We start from the raw sequence: 25,052 nt of genomic DNA on the forward strand, positions 1-25,052 counted from the left end.
TTTCACACAACTTGGACAATAAGATTTGGGTTGTGTCAGAGATGGCCTTGGAGATGAAGGAGGAGGCAGATGTTTTCCAGAGCCACATAGAATCTGTAGGTGCACCTGACCCAAGCCATGGTATTTTCAATCATCTCATATGCACAAGAAAGCTGGACAATGAATTAGGAAGAATGAAGAAGAATTGATGCATTTGAATTATGGTTTTGGTAAAGAATATTTAATATGCCATGGGCTATGAGAAAACAAACAAATTTGTCTTGGAAGAAGTACAACCAGAATGCTTCTCAGAAGCAAGGATGGCAAGACGTCATCTCACATACTTTGGTCATGCTATCAGGGTGACCTTGGAAAAGAACATCATGTTTGGTAAAGTAGAGGGTCAGAGAAAAAGAGGAAGACTCTCAACGAGATGGATTGACACTGTGGCTGCAACACAGGGCTCAAACATAGCAGCAGTTGTGAAAATGACGCAGTACAAGGCAGTGTTTTATTCTGTTGCTATGCGTCAGAACTGACTTGATGGCACGTAACAACAGGATTTTCTATATGGACCACACTTACACTACCCGCATTCTCCCTGAAAAACAGAGTATAGATGTAGCCTCACTCTTGTGGTACTGCTGCTTCCTTCTTTTTCATTTAGTTCCAGTTCTCTAGCATTTACTCATATTTAGCCTATGTCCATTGGCCATGTCCTCCAGGCAAGAAATCAATGAAGAAAGAAGAAATAAAGATTTGGAGGTGCCTAGGCGATTTCCCCTTACTTCCTATTTACATCTCTCCTTCCTCAACAGTACCACTCCCAACAGTCCAGTTGTGTATTCTTCATAATAATCTTTCTGTTGATTCAATTATTTTCATCTGCAAAATGAAGATAATAATAATATTTGACCCATAGGGCTGTTTTGAGGATTTTATGAAATAACAATGTAAAATGCTTGGGACGGTACCTAGAGCATAAAAAAAAAGAGCATAGCAATCACTTATTAAATGGTAGCCGTAATCAATATTAGCAGTATTAATATTTTTTCATTATCATCCCACATTTATTTTGTCTTAATAAGGATTGCATATCTTTAGGGTTCTGATGGATGTGAAGAAATGAAAACATAAGAAATCTTTCATCAGCCTTATAGCTGTGTTAAAGAACATCTCAGAAACATTCCAAATTTTATTCTGTGTTCAAATGCATGAATCAAATCAGGGATTACTTTATTAGATACATCCCTGGAAACCTGAAGTGGTGTGATATCTTTGCCTTGTTATTTGTGTGGGAGAGCTTCTTAACACATTCTATCAGAATGGCAAAAGCATCGTTTTCTTTTTCTCATCTCTTCCTGTTTCTGTCATGTATTCCTATTCTCCATAACTGAAATTATTAATGTCTCTTGCTTGTAAACGTAGAATGCATAGGCAAAACTCCAAAGGCTGCAGGCCAAGATGGAAACAACTCTTTTTTATTTTTATTTTTTACAGAGTATTGGGACCTGGGATAGATTGTGCAGGACTAAAACTTGCCTAGAGAGAAGCTTTGTGGGGTGTTTAAATATTCATACAGTTTCTTCTGTCAGCTAACAAGTTTGCAAACTTTGCCCAGAAAAAAAAAAAAAAAAGAATTACTGAATTTCATTGTCTTGGTTGGAAATGGCCAGTATGAACTAAAATCTTAAATGCTCGTTTTGGTTCAGTCTCTTAGGCAAAAAAAAAAAAAAAATTAATTCAACACGGGAGAATAGGCAAGTAGTTATATGCATTTTGGTGTATTTTTCTAAGTTTGTTATCAGTATCAGATACTGACATTAACTCTATAAAACCAGTTTCCTGATTGTACTGTCAAAATCATCTCTTGTTTTTTTTTAATTGTGCTTTAATGAAGGTTTACGGCTGAAGTTAATTTCTCATACAAAAATTAATACACATATTGTTATGTGATACTAGTTGCAATCCCCATAATGTGCTAGCATATTCCCCTTTCCACCCTGGGTTTCCTGTGTCCATCCAACCAGCTCCTGTCCCTTCCTGCCTTCTCATCCTGCCTCTGGACAGGAGCCGCCCATTAGGTCTCTTATATCTGCTTGAACTAAGAAGCACCCTCCTTATGAGTATTATTTTGTGTTTTATAGTCCAGTCTAATCTTTGTCTAAAGAGCGGTCTTTGGGGATGGTTTTAGTTCTGAGTTAACATAGCGTCTGGGGCTATGATTTTGGGGGTTCCTTCAGTCTCAGTCAGACCATTATTAATTCTGGTCTTTTTACGTGAATTTGAGTTCTGCTCCACACTTTTCTCCTGCTCCATCAGGGACTCTCTGTTGTGTGCCCCGTCAGGGTGGTCATTGGTGGTAGTCGGGGACCATCTTGTTCTTCTGGTCTCAGACTGATGGAGTCTCTGGTTTACATGGCCCTTTTGTCTCTTAGGCTAATATTTTCTTTGTGGTCTTTTGGTGTTCTCCTTTGCTCCAAGTTGGTTGGGAGCAATTGATACATCTTAGATGGTCGCTCCCAAGCTTTTAAGACCCCAGATGCTACTTACCAAAGTGGGATGCAGAACATTTTCTTAATAAACTTTATTATGCCAATTGACCTAGGTGTTCCCCAAAACCATGGTCCCCAGACCCCAGCTCCAGCTGCTCTGTCCCTCAAAGTGTTTGGTTGTGTTCAGGAAACTTCTTAGCTTTTGGTTTAGTCCAGTTGTGCTGACTTCCCTTTTATTGTGTGTTGTCCCTCCCTTCGAAATCATCTCTTTTACACTTACTCTGCTAATAGCTTGAAATAACAGCTGGCACATTCCACTTGCACTCAACATATTTACTTCTATAGTAACCAAAACCCCAAACACCAAATCCATTGCTGTTGAGTTGATTCCAACTCATAGTGACCCTATAGGACAGAGTAGAACTGCCCCATAAAGTTTCCTAGGCTGTAATCTTTATGGAAGCAGACTGTCACATCTTCCTTCAGAGCAGCTGGTGGGTTCAAACCACTGACCTTTCTGTTAGCAGCTGAATTCTTAACCACTGCACCACCAGGGCTCCTGGTATAGTAATACAAAGTGTAAATTATAAGCGACTGAGAAATACAACAAATCAGATTGGGGGAAGGATCAAGTCATTTGTTGAGCATCGTGGCTCACAACTTCTAGACATGTCACACAGTGCAATTAATGGACACTATATGTTCTTGATTAGCATATGTCAAGATGCCAGAAGTATAGGTTTCTATTAAGTGTTTGGAGCCCTTGTGGCACAGTGGTTAAGGCCTTGGCTACTCACCAGAAGGTCAGCAGTTCAAATCCACCAGCCACTCCTTGGAAACCCTATGGGGTAGTTATACTCTGTCCTATAGAGTCGCTATGAGTCAAAATTGACTCAATGGCACCTAACAACAACCACATTCATTGTTTTGCTTTGTTTTTGGCTGACACATTTGACTCATTGTAATTAGTTTTTTGTTATCATTGTAATTTTGGCTCATAAAATTTAGGTAAGACAAAGTAATTTCACAATTTCAGGTAATATGAAAGCAAACCTTGGAGCTATAATTGAACCTCAAAGTCCTTCTTCAAAGTAATATTTATTTAGTGGAAATGTATCCATTGCATTTTTTTTATAGATATGTTAAGGAGCTTTGACTTTATCAAGTACTGTTGTTGTTAAAAACCAAAAAACCAAACCCATTGTTGTCCAGTTGTTGTTGTTTGGTGCCGTCAGATCAGATCTTAAAATTAGCAACCCTGTGTACAACAGAATGAAACATTGCCCAGTCTTGCACCATCCTCACAATTGTTGCTGTGTTTGAGCCCATTGTTGCAACCACTGTGTCAGTCTATCACATCGAGGGTCTTCCTCTTTTTCACTGACCCCCTGCTTTACCAAGCATTATGTCCTTCTCCAGGGCCTGGTCCCTGATGATAACACGTCTAAAGTACATGAGACAGAGTATCACCATTCTCTTTTCTAATGAGCATTCTGGCTCTACTTCTTCCAAAACAAATTTGTTTGTTCTTTCAGCAGTCCGTGGTATATTAAGTATTCTTCACCAACACCGTAAGTTAAAGGTATCAATTCTTCTTCTGTCTTCCTTATTCCTTGTCCAGCTTTCACGTGCATATAAGGCAACTGAAAATATCATGTCTTGGGTCAGCTTCACCTTAGTCCTCAAAGTGACATCTTTGCTTTTGAAAATTTTAAAGAGGTCTTTTGCAACAGATTTGCAGAGTGCGGTGCGTCATTTGATTTCTTGACTGCTGCTTCCATGAGCATTGTTTGTGGTCCAAGTAAAATGAAATTCTTGACAATTTCAATAGTTGTTGTTTCAATATGGTTTATAGAAATACAAACATTAAAAATTTCTTGATCAGTTTTCCCTTTCTGAAAGCATTGTCACGAGTGATCTAAAAATGTAAATTCAGATAAAGGAGCTGATGCTGAAGCTGCTTATGTACAACCAAATACCCCATGGGATTTGGTTTCTTGGTTTGAAGGTTTAGGGTCATGGTTTCATGGGACATCTGAGTTAGTTGGCTTAATAAAGTTTTTAGTGCTTCTTTTCTACCTCCAGTTTCATTGCATAGTGCTTGGAGTCTTAAAAGTTTGCATATGGCCATCCTAGGTACAACAATTGGTCTCTATTCAACTGGAGCAACAGAGGAAGAAGAATCAGGAATAGAAAGAGGAAATGGAATGTGTGGCTAATTGCCTGTAAGAATTGCCTCCTTTGCCATGAGACCAGAAGAACTGGATGGGGCCTGACTGTTGCTACTGAACATTTCAGTCAAAGATCCTATAGCAGAATCCCAATCAAAAGGGGGGAAATGCAGAACAAAATTTCAAATTCACATGGAATCCAGACTTTCTGGAGCTGTGGATGTTGGATAAATCATGAAACTATTGCCCTGAGATAATCTTTAAACCTTAAACCAAAAATATCCTCTGAAGTCTTCTCCAAACCAAACACTAGTTTAGCATAATTACTACAGAATGTCTGTCATGAGATTGTGCTCTTTTAAAGAACTTTCTGTATGGCATCAAATTAACAACAGCTTTGATGGTGAGATAGGAAGCCTAGAGGGCAGAGAGTTTATGTTAATGGTGGAAGGAACAATTTGGAAAAGGAGGCGAGAATGGTTGTACAACTTGAAGAATGTAATCAGTATCACTGAATTGTACATATAGAAATTGTTGAATTGGTGTATGCTCTGCTGTGTATATTTTCAACAACAGCAGAAAATAAATTATTTTTAAAAAGGGAATAGGTAAGTTAAAAATAAAAAATATGTTACTTATCATATTTGTGCTCAGTGTTCTTAGCTGATTAATGTTACATAAGAATTAGTCATTGTCATTCCTAAGAAATGGCTGTATCAGGTAAGTAAAACAGAATGATTGCTACTCTTAAGTTCTGCTTTTAAGAAATTTTATTTAAAAAATTATAAACTATAGTTAATGATTTGAAGCCTATATACACATACACACATGTATGTGTGTACATGTGTCTGTGTGTGTATTTATACATAATATGTATGTATATCAAGGAAATACCTTCATGAAAAGCCTTGTTTTTCATTTAACATTTCAGATGTATATTACCAACACAATCAAAGCCAAAGGAACAAGACTTGCTAAGCCGGTTCTGTGTTTGGGCTTAATGTGTTTGGCCTTTCTTACTGGACTCAACAGAGTAGCAGAATACCGAAATCATTGGTCAGATGTGATAGCAGGCTTTCTGGTTGGAATATCTATAGCAGTATTTCTGGTAAGTACAATTTTATTTAGATATCATTGGGTTTTAAAGTAACCTGTAGGAAAACACAAGTATGAATTGTTGGATTTGTCTAAATGTGGTGTGTCAAATGAAAATATATGTTAAGTCCTTCATTTCTTCCTTCTCTCCCTTTTGTTCTTCCTGAAGTCAGGTGGGGGAAGGGTGAAAAATGTAAATCGTACACTTAAAGTGCATAAAATATTTTCATACAGAATGGGACAGGGCTAAAAACCCAGAGTCTTCCCCAGCTAGTCCTTAAGGTGAGGTTGTTTGGAAATATTTTAAACTTCCTCAGGGCCGTTTGCATCTGGTAGTATCTAGAGCATCTGAAAGTGCCCTAGTGCCTTACCGCAGACTCTCCATGAGCCACTATGTCACAGTGCTCTCCAACAAGTAAAAATCACTGGTGGGATGAACCGTTTCACTTCAGTAACTAAGAATTTATGGATGGATTCCAAGACAACACCATCTCAAAAAAAATTCTGCTCAGTAGTGAACAGCCTGCACGGTGATTTCTAATGAAGTGAGCACACCATCTATATTCCTAGTATACAGTCTATTTGGAATGTGCTTGTAGATTTTGGTTGTTGGAAAATATATTTTAGTCTGGGTTTAGAATTTATCAGTCCATTATAAATATGGGTATGCCACATTTTACCTAGATGAAAAAGAAATGTGTAAACTATAAATCAAAACACATTTTTGCATTGATACATTATAATTTAAGAAAGACTTTATTTCCATTTTGATTACATTTAAATTGTCAATTGCTTCTCACACTTAACTTTCCTTCCTCAGGCTCCTTTAACTAGTTAATAATGGGTAAGCAAAATATTATATGAACCTTTCTAGCTACCAAATGTTTGAGCACAATTTATGTACCAGGCAGTTTACTAGACATTTTAAAAAGATTATTTCCTTTAGAATCTCCTGTTAGGAAGTGGTGACCATGCCATCACCTCTCCTTTACTCCTTGTTTTTTTTTTTGTTTTTACCTTAGTATCATTCCCTCTGATTCCCCAAGGTCCCTTGGAGACTTAGGCCACCTCTCTCACTCCCAGAGATATCCTGCAGCATCATGAAAAAACTGAGACCCAAGCTGAACCAAAACATTTTTCCTTGCTTTCAGGTAGCACAGTTGAGACTCATTAACATTAAAAAACAATCTAACAAAAACAAACAAACACTGCCCATCAACGGATGGATAAACAAATTGTGGTACATACATACAATGGAATACTACACACCTGTACAGAATAATGAAGAGTCTGTGAAACATCTGATCGTGTGGCTGAATCTGGAGGACATTATGCTGAGTGAAATAAGTCAATCACAAAAGGACAAATATTGTATGGTCTCACTTTTATAAAAAGTCAAGAATAGGTATGCACACAGCAACATTCTTTGATGGTTACCAGGGAGAGGAAGAGGAGGAAGGGAGGACTACTTTCTAGGTAGCAGACACTAGTTATTTTTGGTGAGAGGAAAGGCAATACCCAATATGGACGAAGTCTGCACATCCTGTCCAACATAAATGAAGACACTAAGAAGTATGTAAAAATAAGGGATGATTTAGGTAAATGCTATAACACGCAATTTTGCAACAACAATAACAACCACCACAGAATATGTGTGTGGTGTCTTAGTCATCTAGTGCTGCTGTAACAGAAATAACCACACGTGGATAGCTTTAACAAAGAGAAATTAATTTTCTCACAGTCTAAGTAGCTAGAAGTCCAAATTCAGGGCGTCTCCTCCCGAGGAAGGCTTTCTCTCTGTCAGCTCTGGAGGAAAGTCCTTCTTGTCAATCTTCCCCTGGACTAGGAGCTTCTCTGCACAGGAACCCTAGGTCCAAAGGACGTGCTCTGCTCCCGGTGCTTCTTTCTTGGTGGTATGAGGTCCCTAATTCTCTGCTTGCTTCCCTTTCCTTTTATCTCTTGAGAGATAAAAGGTGGTGCAGGCCATATCCCAGGGCAACTCCCTTTACATTGGATCAGGGATGTGACCTGGTAAGGGTATTACAATCCCACCTTAATCCTCTTCAACATGAATTTACAATCACAAAATAGAGGATGACACAGAATACTGGGAATCATGGCCTAACCAAGTTAATACACACATTTTTGGGGAGACATAATTCAACCCATGACAGGCAGAGAATGCATGCATATATGTATGGAGGAAGGCACATGTGAATATATAAGTCTACGTGCACAAGTGTATCTGTAACATGTATATACATGTTTATGTGCATCGCATATGTATTCATATATACAATAAACCACATGGGGGCACAGATAAGAATGCTGCCTAAACACAGCCAAACATCTTTTGGGATAGGTTTACTGGGTTTGAAGGCTTCGGACCATAGTCTTATGGGATAACTCAGTCACTTGGCATAACATAGTTCGTAAAAATAATGTTCCACATCCTAGTCGGGTGACTAGCATCTGGGGTCTTAAAAGCTTGTAAGCAACCATCTAAGATACAACTATTGCTCTCTACCCATCTGGAACAAAAGAGAATGAAGGAAACGAAAGACTCAAAGAAGAAACTAGTCTACAGAACTAATAGTCCACATGAACCACAGCCTCATCTAGCTTGAGAAGAGAAGAACTAGATGGTGCCCAGCTACCACTACCAACCATTCTGACCAGGGTCACAATAGAAGGTCCCAGACAGAAAGGGAGAAAAATGTAGAGCAAAGCTCAAATTCCTAAAAAAAAATTCAGATTTACTGAACCAGTAGAGACCAGAGGAACCCCCAAGACTATTGTCTTAAGATAGCCTTTGAACTTGGAACTGAAGCCACTCCCGGTGGTCACCTTTCATCTAAACAATAGATTGGCCTATAAAATAAATAATACCACTCATGAATACTGTGCTGCCTTAAATAAGCAACTATATGAGACCAAACGTTCAACATTTACCCTAAAACAAAGATGAGAAGCTAAGGAGGAGCAGGGAAGCTAGATTAATGGAAACAGAACAAAAAGAAAGGAAATAATGAGAATATTGACACCTTGTAAAAAACATAACCAATGTCATGGAACAAGTTGTGTAGGAATTGTTAAATGGGAACATAATTTGCTATGTAAACTTTCACCTAAAGCACAATCAAATTGAAAAAAAAAAAAAAACCTCCTTACATAAATCCTAAGAAAATCATAGACAAGTCAATGGGCATACCAATACACCAGTAGTTGTGATTCCAAAGCACTAGTATAAGATGTAACTGCATTTCAGCTACATGAGTCCAGAACATCTTCACTAGCACCTCATCGGGCTTCCTGCCTATCTTCCTGTGGCTCTTGCCATCTTCCCTTTACTGCCAGTAAACATCATGATACCTTGCAAGGCCAAATCCAGAACCCAGTATGTCCCAATCTGAGAACCATGTAGTGAATGAGAGTTGAACTGTGCATCCCCCCTTGGGCTCAAGACCTTCCTACTGAACATAATCAGAGCATTCCATAATGCCCCTTCAGATGGGTACACACCCAGGACAAGGACCTTATTTAAAAAGTTGTGTGAAAACACCTTAACCAGATAATAGCTAACCATAAATTTTTCATTAATTCGCAAACATTCATGAATGTGAGTGCCTTCCAATGCCAGGCACTGTGCCAAGAATTAGGGATGCAAGGCGGCTCAGATACACACAACCCTCTCTCCTTTAGGAATTGCAGTCTGGTTTGGGACTCAGAATAGCTATTATTCCCTCAAATACCCTTTCTCTGTCTTCCTTCATAAATAGTATTTATTGAGCACTGACTATAATCCAGGCACTGTGCTTGATGCTGGGATTAAGTACATGAAAAAGATAGAAGCCATGTACTTAAATACATCACAGTCTGTTGGAATGAGATAAATACAAAGAGCCTTTTGTTGTTGTTGTTAGTTGCCATCGAGTCAGCTGCAACTCATGGCAACCTTATGTATAAAACAATGAAACATTGCCCAGTCCCATGCTGTCTTCATGATCATTGGTATATTTGAGTCCATTGTTGCACCTATTGCATTGATCCATCTCATGGAAAGTTTCCCTCATCTTCACTGACCCTGAACTTTACCAAACATTATGTAATTGGTCTTTCCTGATAATGTGTCCAAAGTAAGCAAGCTGAAGTCTCACCATCCTTGCTTTTAAGGGGCATTCTGGTTGTATTTCTTCTAAGACTGATTTGTTCCTCCTTCTGGCAGTTCACAGTATATTTAATATTCCTTGCCAGCACCGCAATTCAAATGTGTCAGTTCTTCTGTCTTCCTTTTCCGTACTCCAGCTTTCGCATGCATACCAGGTGTTTGAAATGCTTACAGTGAGCCCCCACTGTCATCCAAACCCAGGGCACAGCATGTGCCTGCGACAGCAGAGCATCCCTGGAATGGTACCAGTCATTCAGCATGAGTGACAAGAGGGGAGAATGGAAAAGGACACAGGGGACATCCTGAATGTCCTTGTATGTTATGAGAATAATCTGGACTTAGGTTTAAAAATGTAGGTGATTCAGGACCACTGATAGGCTTTAAGTGCTTTGAAATATAAGAACAGCCTGCTTGAATCCCACCTCCTTTATATACTCATCATATACCATTACACAATTTACTTTTTTGGAGCCTCAATTTCTTCCGTTTGAAAATGAGACGAATAACACCCTCCTTAAAGGGTCACTAGAAGGATTTATAAAGGTGAAACAAAATACTGTATGCTCAGGAAATGGGCACATGAATGAAGTAAGTTTCATAGTAATTGTTTCCTCTCCATTCCTGTCACCCTGTAATAAGATTCATGCTTTAAAATTATGGTTCCAGGTGAAGATAGAGGAGGCAGGTTATGCAGAATAATGGAAATAAGATGGTGCAAATTGGGCCTTAGCGGGCACAGAGAGAAGGGAGCATATCTGGAAGCTATTTAGGAGATGGGGGCAGGGGGTTGGAACCTGATGGAAGGCAGAAGATGCTGGGACAGGACCCCAGGGAGTGAGTGATCCATGATGATTCCCAGGTTTCTCATTTGGGCAACTAAGTAGAACATTTATTTTGAGCAGTGACTCCAGCTCTGGCTTGCAATATCCTGGGGTGTTTCCAATTATCTTGCAGCATGTGCAGAATTCTAAAATGATTCCAGAATAAAATTAATGCTAACTTACTACAAGGCTCCGTGTCTCAGTTAAAGATGTCTACAGCTCCTGGGCACCCAGACTCAGTGACTACATTTGCCTTTGACTCATTCTCCTCCTCATTCATCCCCCATGCAGGTGATTCATCTAGTCCCAGTTCGTTTATACTACAAAAATATTTCTTCCATGTCTTTGCCATTCTGACTACAACCCTTGAATTCTAGAGATCATTGCTTCTCACCTCTATTAATTCTGTAGGTTTCTAGCTACCTCTTCACTTCAGATTCTCCTCCAAATACCCACATTCTGCTTCTGTACACATTTTATTTATAATATAACTCACTGCTAATAACCACCATAAGCCAAAGAAAGACCTCTGTCCTGCTGCATCAAATCCAGCCCTTTCCATTAGACTCCTGGGGTCCTTGATAACCTGGCTACACTGTACCCTTATTGTTGATAGTTGCTGTGAAGTCTCCTCAACTCATGACAACCCCTTACACAACAGAAATGCTGCCTGATCCTGCACCAGCCCCATGATTAGTTGTAGATCAGTCTATTATGATTCAAAGGACTTTCATTGGCTGGTTTTGGGGAGTAGAGCCAGGCCTTTGTTCCTAGTCCATCTTAATCAGGAAGCTCCAGTGAAACCTGTTCAGCATCATAGCAACATACAAGCTCCACTGACAGACAAGTGGTGGCTGACCATGAGGTGCACTGGCAGGGAATCGAACCCAGGTCTTCTACGTGGAAGGCAAAAATTCTACCACTGAACCACTACTGTCCACACACTCTTCATAAAAAAAATAAAAATTTTTGGCAAGTTTATTTTTATCTCTTAACAATATAAATCCTGAACTTCAAATCTAGTCAGTTTCTGTCTTCTCTCACAAACAGATTCTGTCCATTCCAAACATTTGCTTCAGTGGAAATACCCTTTCCTCTGTATATTTCAGAGAGCAAAATGGGTTTGTGAGTCAGACAAACCTAGGTTCAAATCCTGCTTTATGCCATTTGCTAGACGCACGACTTTGGACAAGTCACTTAGCCACTGGTTCCTAAAATGGAGAGCCCTTTCCTGAATTGTATTTAAAACAGCTACCACTCCCCAAGGAAAGAATGCCTCCCTTGTCCCAACTTCACTTTTCTCCATAGCTGTCATTGGCTTCAACTTTTAGTATACCACATATAACTTTTTTCCTTTTTTTCCTATCAACACCACTAGAATGTAAGCTTCTCATGATGAGGGCTTTTAATTTGTTTTGTTCACTGCGATGCCTAATATCTAGAAGAGGGCCTGGTATATTGGAGGTGCTTAATAAATATTTGATGAATGAGTGAACAAATGAATGAAGAGTCATTTTATTTACCACCCAGAGCTCTTTTGAAGGCTAAGTAGAATAACTTACATAGTCAGTGCAGCCCAGTGCCTGGGACAGAGAAACACTCGATAACATGGTCCTCACCTTTGACATCCTTACTCACTTGAGATTCCAAAGAGGTAAGTTTCAACTTCTTCAAGAAGTATCCCTGGTTATCTGCTTTCCCCATTTCTCCTGAAATTTTTTTTTTGTAGTATATCTTTTGTGTGTGTGTGTGTGTGTGTGTGTGTGCTTTAAGTGAAAGTTGACAAATCAAGTCAGTCTCTCATACAAAAATTTATATACACCTTGCGATATATACTCCTAATTGCTCTCTCCCTAATGAGACAGCGCATTCCTTCCCTCCACTTTCTCTTTCATCTCCATTCCGCCAGCTTCTGACCCCCTCTGCACTTCCATCTCCCCTCCAGACAGGAGATGCCAACATAGTCTAATGTGTCTACTTGATCCAAGAAGCTGCTTCTTCACCAGTATCATTTTCTATCCCATAGTCCAGTCCAATCCCCGTCTAAAGAGTTGGCTTTGGGAATGGTTTCTGTCTTGGGCTAACAGAAGATTTGGGGACCATGACCTCTGGAGTCCTTCTAGTCTCAGTCAGGCCATTAAGTCCGGTCTTTTTACGATAACTTGGGGTCTGCATCCCACCGCTCTCCTGCTCCCTCAGGAGTTCTCTGTGATGGTCCCTGACAGGGCAGTCATCCGTTGTAGCTGGGCACCATCTAGTTCTTCTGGTCTCAGACTGATGGAGTCTCTGGTTTATGTGGCCCTTCCTGTCTCTTGGGCTCATAATTACCTTGTCTCTTTGGTGTTCTTCGTTCTGCTTTGCTCCAGGTGGGTTGAGACCTATTGATGCATCTTAGATGGCTGCTTGCTAGCATTTAAGACCACAGGAGCCACTCTCCAAAGTGGGATGCAAAATGTTTTCTTAATAGATTTTATTATGCCAATTGACTTAGATGTCCCTCGAAACCATGGTCCCCAGATCCCTGCCCCTACTACACTGGCCTTTGAAGCGTTCAGTTTATTCAGGAAACTTCTTTGCTTCTGGTTTAGTCCAGTTGTGCTGACCTCTCCTGTACTGTGTGTTGTCTTTTCCTTCACCTAAAATAGTTCTTATATACTATCTAGTGAATACCCCTCTCCCTTCCTTCCTCCCCTGTCTCGTAACCATCAAAAAATATTTTCTTCTCTGTTTAAACTGTTTCTCTAGTTCTTATAATAGTGGTCTTATACAATATTTGTCCTCAGCATAATGCCTTACAGATCCCTCCACGATATGAAGTGTTTCACAGATTCATCACTGTTCTTTATCAATGCATGGTATGCCATTGTATGAATATACCATAATTTATTTATCTATTCATCCGTTGATAGACACCTTGGTTGCTTCCATCTTTTTGCTGTTGTAAACAGTGCTGCAGTGAACATGGGTGTGCATATATCTGTTCATGTAAAGGCCCTTATTTCTCTAGGATATATTCCAAGGAGTGGGATTGCTGGATTGTGTGGTAGTTCTACTTCTAGCTTTTTAAGGAAGCGCCAAAGCGAATTCCAAAGTGGTTGTACCATTTTACATTCCCACCAGCGGTGTTTAAGTGTTTCAGTCTCTCCACAGCCTCTCCAACACTTATTCTTTGTGTTTTTTGCATTAATGCCAGCCTTGTTGGAGTGAGATGGAATCTCATTGTAGTTTTGATTTGCATTCTCTAATGGCTAACAATCATGAGCATTCCCTCATGTATCTGTTAGCTACCTGAATGTCTTCTTTAGGGAAGTGCCTGTTCATATCTTTTGCCTGTTTTTTAATTGGGTTGTCTTTTTGTAGTTGATTTTTTGCGGTATCATGTAGATTTTAGAGATCAGGCGCTGATCAGAAATGTCCTAGCTAAAAACATTTTCCCAATCTGTAGGTAATCTTTTTACTCTTTTGGTGAAGTCTTTGGATGAACATAGGTGTTTGATTTTTAGGAGCTCACAGTTATCTAGTTTCTCTTCTGCATTGTTAGTAATGTTTTGTATACTGTTTATTGCCATGTATTAGGGCCCCTAACATTGTCCCTATTGTTTCTTCCATGATCTTTATTGTTTTAGATTTTATATTTAGGTCTTTGATCCATTTTGAGCTCGTTTTTGTGCATGGTGTGAGGTATGGGTCTTGTTTCATTTTTTTGCAGATGGATATCCAGTTATGCCAACACCATTTGTTAAACAGGCTGTTTAACTGACTTTGAGCCTTTGTCAAATATCAGCTGCTCATATGTGAATGGATTTATGTCTGGATCCTCAATTCTGTTCCATTGGTCTATGTATCTGTTGTTGTACCAGTACCGGCCTGTTTTGACTACTGTGGTGGTATAAAAGGTTCTAAAACCAGGTAGAGTGAGGCCTCTGACTTAGTTCTTTTTCAGTAATGCTTTACTTATCCGGGGCCTTTTTCCCTTCCATATGAAGTTGGTGATTTATTTCTCCATCTCATTAAAGAATGTCGTTGGAATTTGGATCAGAATTGGATTTTATCTATAGATCGCTTTTGGTAGGATAGATGTTTTTACAATGTTAAGTCTTCCTATCCGTAAGCAAGGTATTTTTTCCCACTTGTGTAGGTCTCTTTTGGTTTCTTGCAGTAGTGTTTTGTAGTTTTCTTTGTATAAGCCTTTTACATCTCTGGTAACATTTTTTCCTAAGTATTTTATCTTCTTGGGGCTACTGTAAATGGTATTGATTTGGTGATTTCCTCTCCAATGTTCTTTTTGTTGGTGTAGAGGAATCCAACTGATTTTTGTATGTTTATCTTATATCCTGATACTCTGCTGAACTCTTCTATTAGCTTCAGTAGTTAAGGATTCTTTAGGGTTTTCTGTGTATAAGATCATGTCATCTGCAAATAGAGATACTTTTACTTCCTACTTACCAATCTGGATGTCCTTTATTTCTTTATCTAGCCTAACTGCTTTAGCCTAACTGCTCTGGCTAGGACCTCCAGCACAATGTTGAATAAGAGTGGTGATAAAGGTCATCCTTGTCTGGTTCCCGATCTGAAGGGGAATGCTTTCAGACTTTCTCCGTTTAGGATGATGTTGGCTGTTGGCTTTGTATAAATGCCCTATATTATGTTGAGTAATTTTTCTTCTATTCCTATTTTACTGAGAGTTTTTATCATGAATGGGTGTTGAACTTTATCAAATGCCTTTTCTGCATCAATTGATAAAATCATGTGATGGATATGTGATGGATTACACTAATTGTTTTTCTAATGTTGAAGGATCCCTGCATACCTGGTATGAATCCCACTTGGTCATGGTGAATTATTTTTTTGATATGTTGAATTCTATTGGCTAGAATTTCGTTGAGGATTTTTGCATCTATGTTCATGAGGGATATAGGTCTGTAATTTTCTTTTTTTGTGGTGTTTTTACCTGGTTCTGATATCAGGGATATGGTGGCTTCAGAGAATGAGTTAGGTAGTATTCCATCATTTTCTATGCTTTGAAATACCTTTAGTAGTAGTGGTGTTAACTCTTCTCTCAAAGTTTGGTAGAACTCTGCAGTGAAGCCGTCCGGGCCAGGGCTTTTTTTTTGTTGGGAGTTTTTTGATTACCTTTTCAATCTCTTTTTTTGTTATGGGTCTATTTAGTTGTTCTACTTCTGATTGTGTTAGTTTAGGTAGGTAATGTTCTTCTAGGAATTCATCCATTTCTTCTAGGTTTTCAAATTTGTTAGAGTACAATTTTTCGTAATAATCTGATATGATTCTTTTAATTTCAGTTGGGTCTGTTATGATGTGGCCCATCTCGTTTCTTATTTGGGTTATTTGTTTCCTTTCCTTTATTTCTTTAGTCAGTCTGGCCAATGGTTTATCAATTTTGTGAATTTTTTCAAAGAACCAGCTTTTGGCTTTGTTAATTCTTCCAATTGTTTTTCTGTTCTCTAATTCACTTAGTTCAGCTCTAATTTTTATTATTTGTTTTCTTCTGGTGCCTGATGGAATCTTTTGTTGCTCGCTTTCTATTTGTTCAAGTTGTAGGGACAGTTGTCTGATTTGGGCTCTCTCTTCTTTATGTATGTGTGCATTTATCGATATAAATTGACCTCTGAGCACTGCTTTTGCTGTGTCCCAGAGGTTTTGTTAGGAAGTGTTTTCATTCTCGTTGCATTCTATGAATTTCTTTATTCCCTCCTTAATGTCTTCTATAACCCAGTCTTTTTTGAGCAGGGTATTGTTCAGTTTCCAAGTGTTTGATTTCTTTTCCCTGCTTTTTCTGATATTGATTTATACTTTTATGGCCTTATGATCAGAGAAGATGCTTTGTAATATTTCAATGTTTTGGATTCTGCTAAGGTTTTACCTGAATTTTTAAAGCACTCAGTCTGTCCTGTTACAACCTAACAAGGAATTGCATTCTGTCCTGAGTTTATCAGTCTTCGCCCATATGTATTTTGTTCATGGTTAGAGAACAGAATCTCCATGGTTAGCAAAATGCAAAACAAACAGTAGTTGAGCAGTAGTAGTAGATTGATCAATGTTATTTTATGAGTATACCTCAAAGCACTTCCAAAGAAAAGTATATTACAGTGTCAAGCAGTATGGTTCCAGTTTATTGAGCCATAGCAATAGTTTCTTATGTTATCATACATAATAACAATAATAGCTATTTGAGTGTCCTTTGCTACATTAATCAAGTAATCCCCCCAACAGCCCACTGAGGTGTAGTTATGTTTGTTCTCATTTTGCTGATAAAATAAACAGAGGTCTAGTTATATTTAGTTTGCCCACATTCACAAAACTGGTAAACAACAGAGCCCAGGATTAAAGACCCCAAAACCCATGTACTTAATGATTTTTCATTTGTCACAAGAGAAGAGGGGAAACAAGCACGATGGATCAGATTAATTTATTACTGTCATTACTCAAGAAAGAAAATGTCAGTGTAAAAAAGTATTTAAGAAGCTATGCGGGAATCCAAGCAAGAGGTCATGGTCTTTGGAGTCTTTGGAGTTGGTGGTGAGGCTAGAACAAAGCAGATGGAAGAAATCAAGATATTTAGGAAGCAGAATTGAGCAGAATGAGTGACAGGTTGAATATAGAGGGCATAAAAGATAAATCCAAGTTTCCTGGCTTATGCAGCTGCATGGGGATGTTTCCCTTCCCTGAAAGAGTTCAGAAAAGGCTCATTTTTGAAGTGGGCTAAGGATATGGGATATCTTGAATTTAGTTTTAAAAAATTTATTGAACTTGCCTTACCTTTATCAACCAAAGAAGTGGAGCTAATTTAGTGATCTGTTGAAACTTCTTCACTTTCTAGTTGAGAAAAATGAGACCCAGAAAACTGCCCAGGAACTTGCAGACTCAGGCAGACTCAAGATCAAAAACTAGGTCTTTTGCTTTTTCCTACCAGTATATTTACGGGTAGGATAGTAAATACGAAGTGAAGTCCATAATTGTGAGTGGTAGCAAGCAAGATTTTTAAATATTTAAATATGATTATAAAGATTTGGTAATTTCCTTCCTTTTAATTTAAATAATAACAGTAATGAAGAATAATCATAATGCCACTTAATGAGTATATTTACTATGTTTTAGGAGTTTAAGTATTTCACATAGGAATTCTCAACTTCTTCAGCAGTATTCTCCTAACCCTTAGTTAAGGCAAGAAGATAAGGTATACAACCTTTAAAGCAGTTTCCAAACCTATAAGTTAGAACACAATTACACTTACTTGAGAAGCCCATATTAATTTAAGATGAACCTTTTTAAATCTCATGAGTCCATAGTTATTTATCCATAGTTATTTATCCATGTGTATAGAGGGATATCATTGCTGATGTCAGATAGATCTTGACTGAAAGCAGAGAATACTAGAAAGATATTTACCAGTGTTTTATTGACTATGCAATGGCATTTGACTGTGTGGATCATAACAAATTATGAATAACATTGCAAAGAATGGGAATTCCAGAACACTTAACTGTGCTCATGAGGAACCTGTACATAGATCAAGAGACAGTCATTCGGACAGAACGAGTAGTTACCGGGTGGTTTAAAGTCATGAAGGGTGTGCATCAGGGTTTTATCCTTTCACCATACTTATTCAATTTGTATGCTGAGCAAATTATCTGAGAAGCTGACTGTAGGAAGACGAATACGACGTCAGGATTGGAAGAAGACTTATTAACAACCTGTGATATGCAGGTGACACAACTTTGCCTCCTGAAAGTGAGGAGGACTTGAAGTAAGTACTTACTGATGAAGATCAAAGACTACAGCCTTCAGTATGGATTACACCTCAACATAAAGACAATAAAAATCCTCACAACTGGACAAATAAACATCATGATAAATGGAGAAAAGATTGAAGTTGTCAAGGATTTCATTTTACTTCGCTCCACAATCAATGCCCACAGAAGCAGCATTCAAGAAATCAAACGATATGTTGCACTGGGCAAATCTGCTCCAAAAGACCTCTTTAAAATGTTGAAAAGCAAAGCTGTCACTTTGAGGACTAAGGTGCAGCTGACCCAGGCCGTGGTGTTTTCAATCACCTTGTACCCATGTGAAAGTTGGACGATGAATAAGGAAGACTGAAGAGTTGATGCCTTTGAGTTACGGTGTTTGTGGAGAATATTGAATATTGGACTGCCAGAACAAACAAATCTTTCTTGGAAGAAATAAAGCCAGAATTCTCCTTAGAAGTGAGGATGGCGAGACTTCCTCTCATGTACTTTGGACACGTTATCAGAAGGAACCAGTCCCTGGAGAAGGCATCATACTTGGTAAAAGAGAGGGTCAGTGAGAAAGAGGAAGACCCTCAATGAGATGGATTGACACAGTAGATACAACGATGGGCTGAAACACAGCAATGATTGTGAGGCTGGTGTAGGACTAGGTAGTATTCTACGTAGAGTCACTATAAGTTGGAACCGACTTGATGGCATCTAACAACAACAGCATAGTTCTTTTATTTCAACAAATTTTACTTCAGAAGAACATTTAGCAACTTTTTTTATCTGACCAATTTTTCAATAATTTTTAATACTAATGAAAAGGAAAATTGTACATGTATTTGAGGAAATGGCTGTGAAACTGTCTGATTTTTTCTTGTTTTTGTTGGCTAATTTTTTTTTTATTCTTTGTACTCTAAAGCAGGGGTCGATTGATCTGCGAACTACAGCCTACAGGCCACATTTGGCTCATTACCTATTTTTGTAAAGAAAGCTGTCAAAACACAGCCGTGCCCACTTTATGAATTTCCCGTGGCTGCTATTGTCTGGCCCACAAAGCCAAAAATATTTACTCTCTAGCCTTTTACAGATACAATTTGATGACCCTTGCTCTAGAACTCTTAGTATCTATTAGCCCTTTGTAGTGTCATGAAATTGGCAAGATTGTTTGATAGTAGGTTTATCAAGGAGCCCTGGTGGTACAGTGGTTAAGATCCATGGCTGCTAATCAAAAGATCAGCAGTTCAAATCCACCAGTCGCTCCTTGGAAACCCTATGTGGCAGCTCTACTCTGTCCTATAGTGTCACTATGAGTCATAATCAGCTCGATGGCAGTGACTTTGGCTTTTTGATTTATCAAGTGCTCATCTCCAATTCATTCCTATCCCTTACTTTAAAAGTCTTGATGGCAATGTTAAAGTTGGTATACCAGATTATGCTTCTGATCTGTAATGCTTCAGGGAAATGGAAAAATAATAAGTATATGCCAGTTTGCAAGGAAATTCTTTTTTTCCACATAAAATCTCATAGTGCACGTTATTTATAATTGTATTTAAAAGCTTGAGAGTAACCAAGATCTAATTGGCCTTTGAAAATATTCAGTAATGATCTCTACTAAAGAAAAGGCTTTCCAGTGGAGCCTTTGTAAACATGCACAGTGTAGCTATATAACTACATATTAAGCATTTATTAAAAAATATGAATATTAGGTTTAAAAAAAATTTTTGTAAGTTCTAAATATTGATTTGATAATAGAATATAAAGCACAGAAAAAGGAAACTCAAGAATGCCTTCAAAAAAAAAAAAAAACCGTTGTCATCAAGTCGATTCCAACTTGTAGCAACCCTATAGGACAGAGTAGAACTGCCCCATAGGGTTTCCAAGTAGCACCTGGTGGATTCAAACAGCCTGCCTTTTGGTTTGAAGCCATAGCTCTTAACCACTATGCCGCCAAGGCTCCAAGAATTCCTTACCCAGTAGTTAATATAAGGAAAGATAGCAAGTAATTTTCTTGTGTTAATTTACTTTTTCTCAAAGTGTTGATCCACCTGCATCAGAAGCTTCTGGAATGCACTTTAAAAATGCTGAATTGGAGCCCCCATGCTCCACCTACTTAACCAGAAGCTTTAGGGAAGGGTATAGGAATATGCATTTTAACAGTGCCGGAACTTTATTTTCATACACAATAGAGTTTGAGAACCTCTAGTTTAATTAAACTTTGTCACTTATGGCATTTGATCAATTGAAACAGGGATTAATTTCCTTTCTTTAAAGAGTCTTCTATTTCAGGAGTAGTCACAGTAAGCTATTGTTGAAATGCCAAGTATGTATGGGATATAATAATAGACAATAAACTAGGTTAATTAAAGGGTAGCTACTTTTTTTTTTACTAAATTTGAGGGTGCCAATAGTAGAAGGTTTATTATGAATATAGTGATCTTGAACCAAAGGGAAATAATTAGCATTTAAATTAAGTTGTAGGTTAGCCACATTAGGGAAAGGTTAGCTTGCTACGAATTTTTATAAGGTTATGATGTTATTTTTGGATTGATTTGAGCGTTGACTATATCTTAAATAATGACAATTTTAGAATAACAAAATTTTCGTTATTAAGCTACGTGAATTTTCTTGACTATACATATGCATGGCTGTAGTAATTAAAATTTGTATAAGATAAATCTGAATGTAACGTTACATATTTGTACTATTTAAGTAATTTTAATACTTTATCACTGTGATTAGATTTATTAAGCCACTTAAAAAAAAGGTCATTGTCAGAGGGAGCACAGTTTTGCTTTAACCGTAATTGTTTTTGAAATTTTAGGTTGTATGTGTGGTAAATAATTTTAAAGGAAGACAACCAGAAAATGAGCACATACACATGGATAATCTGGCGCAGATGCCAATGATCAGCATTCCTCGAGTAGAAAGCCCTTTGGAAAAGGTAACATCTGTACAGGTGATTCATAATTTAAATTCCAAGATGTGATGATTATCTGAAGTAAATGAATAATTATTCCTGTGTGTTTATCTGGAGAGTGCCTGTGCATTCATTATTGACTTTCTGAGACAATCTCAGAGTCTAATGTGGTATTTAACAAGAATTTAGCCACTGAAGGGATTATCTTAGAGAAATGCATATCACATTTTAATGTCTCCTCGTATCCTTCTTGCAAAAAGCTGAGTACCTGTGTATGGAATATGTTCAGCTTCTTACTAAGGAACATTGTTGAATGGTCTCATGCATAGACCCAATAATGCGATAATTTTACTGGAGAATATATGCATCTTTTTCATAAATATATTCCATTTCTGTCATGCTCCACTTATTTGAGAAGGCACTTAGTATAATGCCTGGCACATAATCGGGGCTCAATAAATATAGATTGCACCTCAGTGTGTAAAGTTATGGCAGCAGGAAAACACCAATCATGTGCTCCTAATCAAGGATGGTGGATTCGAACTGCTGACCTTTTGGTTGGCAGCCGAGCTCATCTTAACCACTGCATCACCAGGACTCCTTTGTTTACCAGATAGGGTAATATATTTTAAATGATGATATAGTTATGCCCAGAGGGCTGCCAGTGTCTTTGTCTCAGCTCTGTCCACCTCCACATTTTGATCAGTATCTTAGCTGAAGAGTTCAACTACATGCTAATCAAGTGTTTAAATGGTGTGAATCTGTGAAGGATGCATTGGATGAAAGAATAAAAGTACTTGAGAGACTGCAATAAGATAAAATTAATGATTAACTGAAAGTGTAGTAAATATTTTGCATTTGGATTAATACAGAAAAAGTTTATGTGTAAGGTAAGGAGCAACTATGTTAACTGCATAAATAAAAATGATGTGGAGGGTGTTGTTGCTGTTAGGTGCCATTGAGTCAGCTCCATAACCCATGTATAACAGAACAAAACATTGCCCAGTCCTGAGCCATTCTCACAATAGTAGGTATGTTTGAGCCTATTGTTGCAATCACTGTGTCAATCTATATTGTTGAGGGTCTTCCTCTTTTTCACTAACCCTCTACCAAGCATGATGTCCTTCTCCAGGGATTGGTCCATCCTGATAACATGTCCAAAATAAGCAAGATGAAGTCTCACCATCTTTGCTTCTAAGGAACATTCTGGCTGTGCTTCTGCCAAGACAGAGTTTCTCATTCTTCTGGCAAAAAAAAAAAAAAAAAAAAATCTGGCAGTCCACAGTATATTCAGTCTTCTTTGCCATCCCATTATTCAAATGTGTCAGTTCTTCTTTGATAATCCTTATTCATTGTCCAGCTTTCACATGCATATGAAGCGATTGAAAATACCATGACTTGGGTCAGGCACAACTTAGTTATCAAAGTGACATCTTTCTTTTTAAAAATTTAAAGAAGTCTTTTGCAACAGATTTGCTCAATGCAATACATCATTTGAGTTTTTGACTGCTGCTTCCATGGACATTGTTGATCCAAGAAAATGAAATCTTTGAGAACTTTAATATTTTCTCCATTTGGCGTGATGTTGCTTATTGGTCCACTTGGAGGGTGTAATTGGCTGCAATTCAGCATGTTTCAGCAGCATGATGTGGCTGCCCATAGAGTTAATATGATCTTAAGTCTCGTTTTTAAGTCTCACTTAGAGAAAATGATATCCTAAATGAAGGGATTTATGGTTTTTCCTGCACAGCTCTGGAATATTATATGCAACTTGGAATATTATATACTTCTCTTGGCGAAACATTTATTAAGGTGGGCATTGATACAATAGTCAGCACTTAAAATATCTGTTAAGTGAGTGAATGAATAAGTACAGGATGGTGCGTGATGCCAAGTCATGGATTATGAGGTACTTGAAGTAATGAAGGACTTCCATGTGGATAGGGCATGAGATTTGTTCTGAGGGGCCTCAGAGATCACTATTAGGATGAAAGAAAGGAAAGTGTAGGGAGTTAAATAATGGCTGGAAAAAATGAAAATTTTTCTTTAAAAATGGAATGGCTACCCTAAGAAAAAAAAAGTGAATTATTATTACTGTTATTATTTTACTAAAGGGTTCAAGTAAGGTTAAAAAAAATCACTTATATGTGATATCATAGAAGAAATTCAAGTATTGAGGTGAGAATAGAAGTACTAGATGGTGACGATGATGATGATAATGGTTACCATTTAATGGTCATTCAGTATGTGTCAAGCACTATACTGATCACTTACATAAATTCCAAAAAAAAAATTTCTAGTGCTCTGCAAGTATAATCTCAGTCCTTACAACAGTTTTAAAATCTGGGCACGATTATAGTGGCAAAGACCACCATAATAGTCCACCTGAATCCTTCTTTTCATCATCCCTTTAGTAACTGAATTCTGTTTTAGCTGTGCTCATGATTGTCCCGCTGCAGTCTCTATTTCTAACCTCCATGTGTCTGTCAGTTTGTTGTACTGTGGGGGCTTGCATGTTGCAGTGACGCCGGAAGCTATGCCACCAGCATTCAGATACTAGCAGGGTCACCCATGGCAGACAGGTTTCAGCTGAGCTTCCAGACTAAGACAGACTAGGAAGAAGGACCCAGCAGTCTACTTCTGAAAAGCCAGTGAAAACCTTATGAATAGCAGTGGAACATTGTCCGATATAGTGCTGGAAGATGAGCCCCTCAGGTTGAAAGTCACTGAAAAGATGACTGGGGAAGAGCTGCCTCCTCAAAGTAGAGTCAACCTGAATGACGTGGATGGAGTCAAGCTTTCAGGACCTTCATGTGCTGATGTGGCACGACTCAAAATGAGAAGAAATAGCTGCAAATAACCATTAATAATCAGAACCTAGAGTGTACGAAGATCTAGAAAAATTAGAAATCATCAAAAATGAAATAGAATGCATAAACATCGATATCCTAGGCATTAGTGAGCTGAAATGGACTGGTAGTGGCCATTCTGAATCAGACAATCATATGGTCTGCTATGGTGGGAATGACAATTTGAAGAAGAATGGCATTGCGTTCATTGTTGAAAAGAACATTTCAAGATCTATCCTGAAGTACAGTGCTGGCAGTGATAGGCTAATACACATACGCCTACAAGGAAGACCAGTTAATACAAATATTATTCAAATTTATGCACCAACCACTAAGGCCATGGATGAAGAAATTGAACATTTTTGCCAGTTTCTGCAGTCTGAACGTGATGGAACATGCAATCAGGATGCATTGATAATTACTGGCGATTGCAATGCAAAAGTTGGAAACAAAGAAGGGTAGGTAGTTGGAAAATACAGCCTCAGTGATTGAAACAATGCCGGAGATCGCATGACAGAATTTTGCAAGACAAGCAACTTTCTCATTGCAAATACCTTTTTTCACCAACATAAATGGCAACTATACACATGGACCTCACTAGCTGGAATACACAGGAATCAAATAGACTACATCTGTGGAAAGAGACAACGGAAAAGCTCCATATCATCAGTCAGAACAAGGCCGGGGCCGACTATGGAACAGACCATCAATTGCTCATATGCAAGTTCGGGTTGAAACGGAAGAAAATTAGAATGAGTCCAGGAGAGTCAAAGTACGACCTTGAGTATATCCCACCTGAA

General features: G+C 38.2%; 1 protein-coding gene across 1 annotated transcript in view; it reads left to right on the forward strand.

The window, feature by feature from the left end:
* PLPPR5 (phospholipid phosphatase related 5) overlaps positions 1-25,052 on the forward strand; it is a 156,729-nt gene that overhangs the window by 112,094 nt on the left and 19,583 nt on the right. Inside the window, exons 4-5 of the mRNA XM_049875761.1 lie at positions 5,577-5,753; positions 21,308-21,427. Coding sequence (XP_049731718.1) covers positions 5,577-5,753; positions 21,308-21,427 — 297 coding nt within the window. The remainder of the gene's footprint in view (positions 1-5,576; positions 5,754-21,307; positions 21,428-25,052) is intronic.

Source organism: Elephas maximus, chromosome 3 (assembly GCF_024166365.1).
Source record: "Elephas maximus indicus isolate mEleMax1 chromosome 3, mEleMax1 primary haplotype, whole genome shotgun sequence".
In the NCBI taxonomy this organism is placed as follows: domain Eukaryota; kingdom Metazoa; phylum Chordata; class Mammalia; order Proboscidea; family Elephantidae; genus Elephas; species Elephas maximus.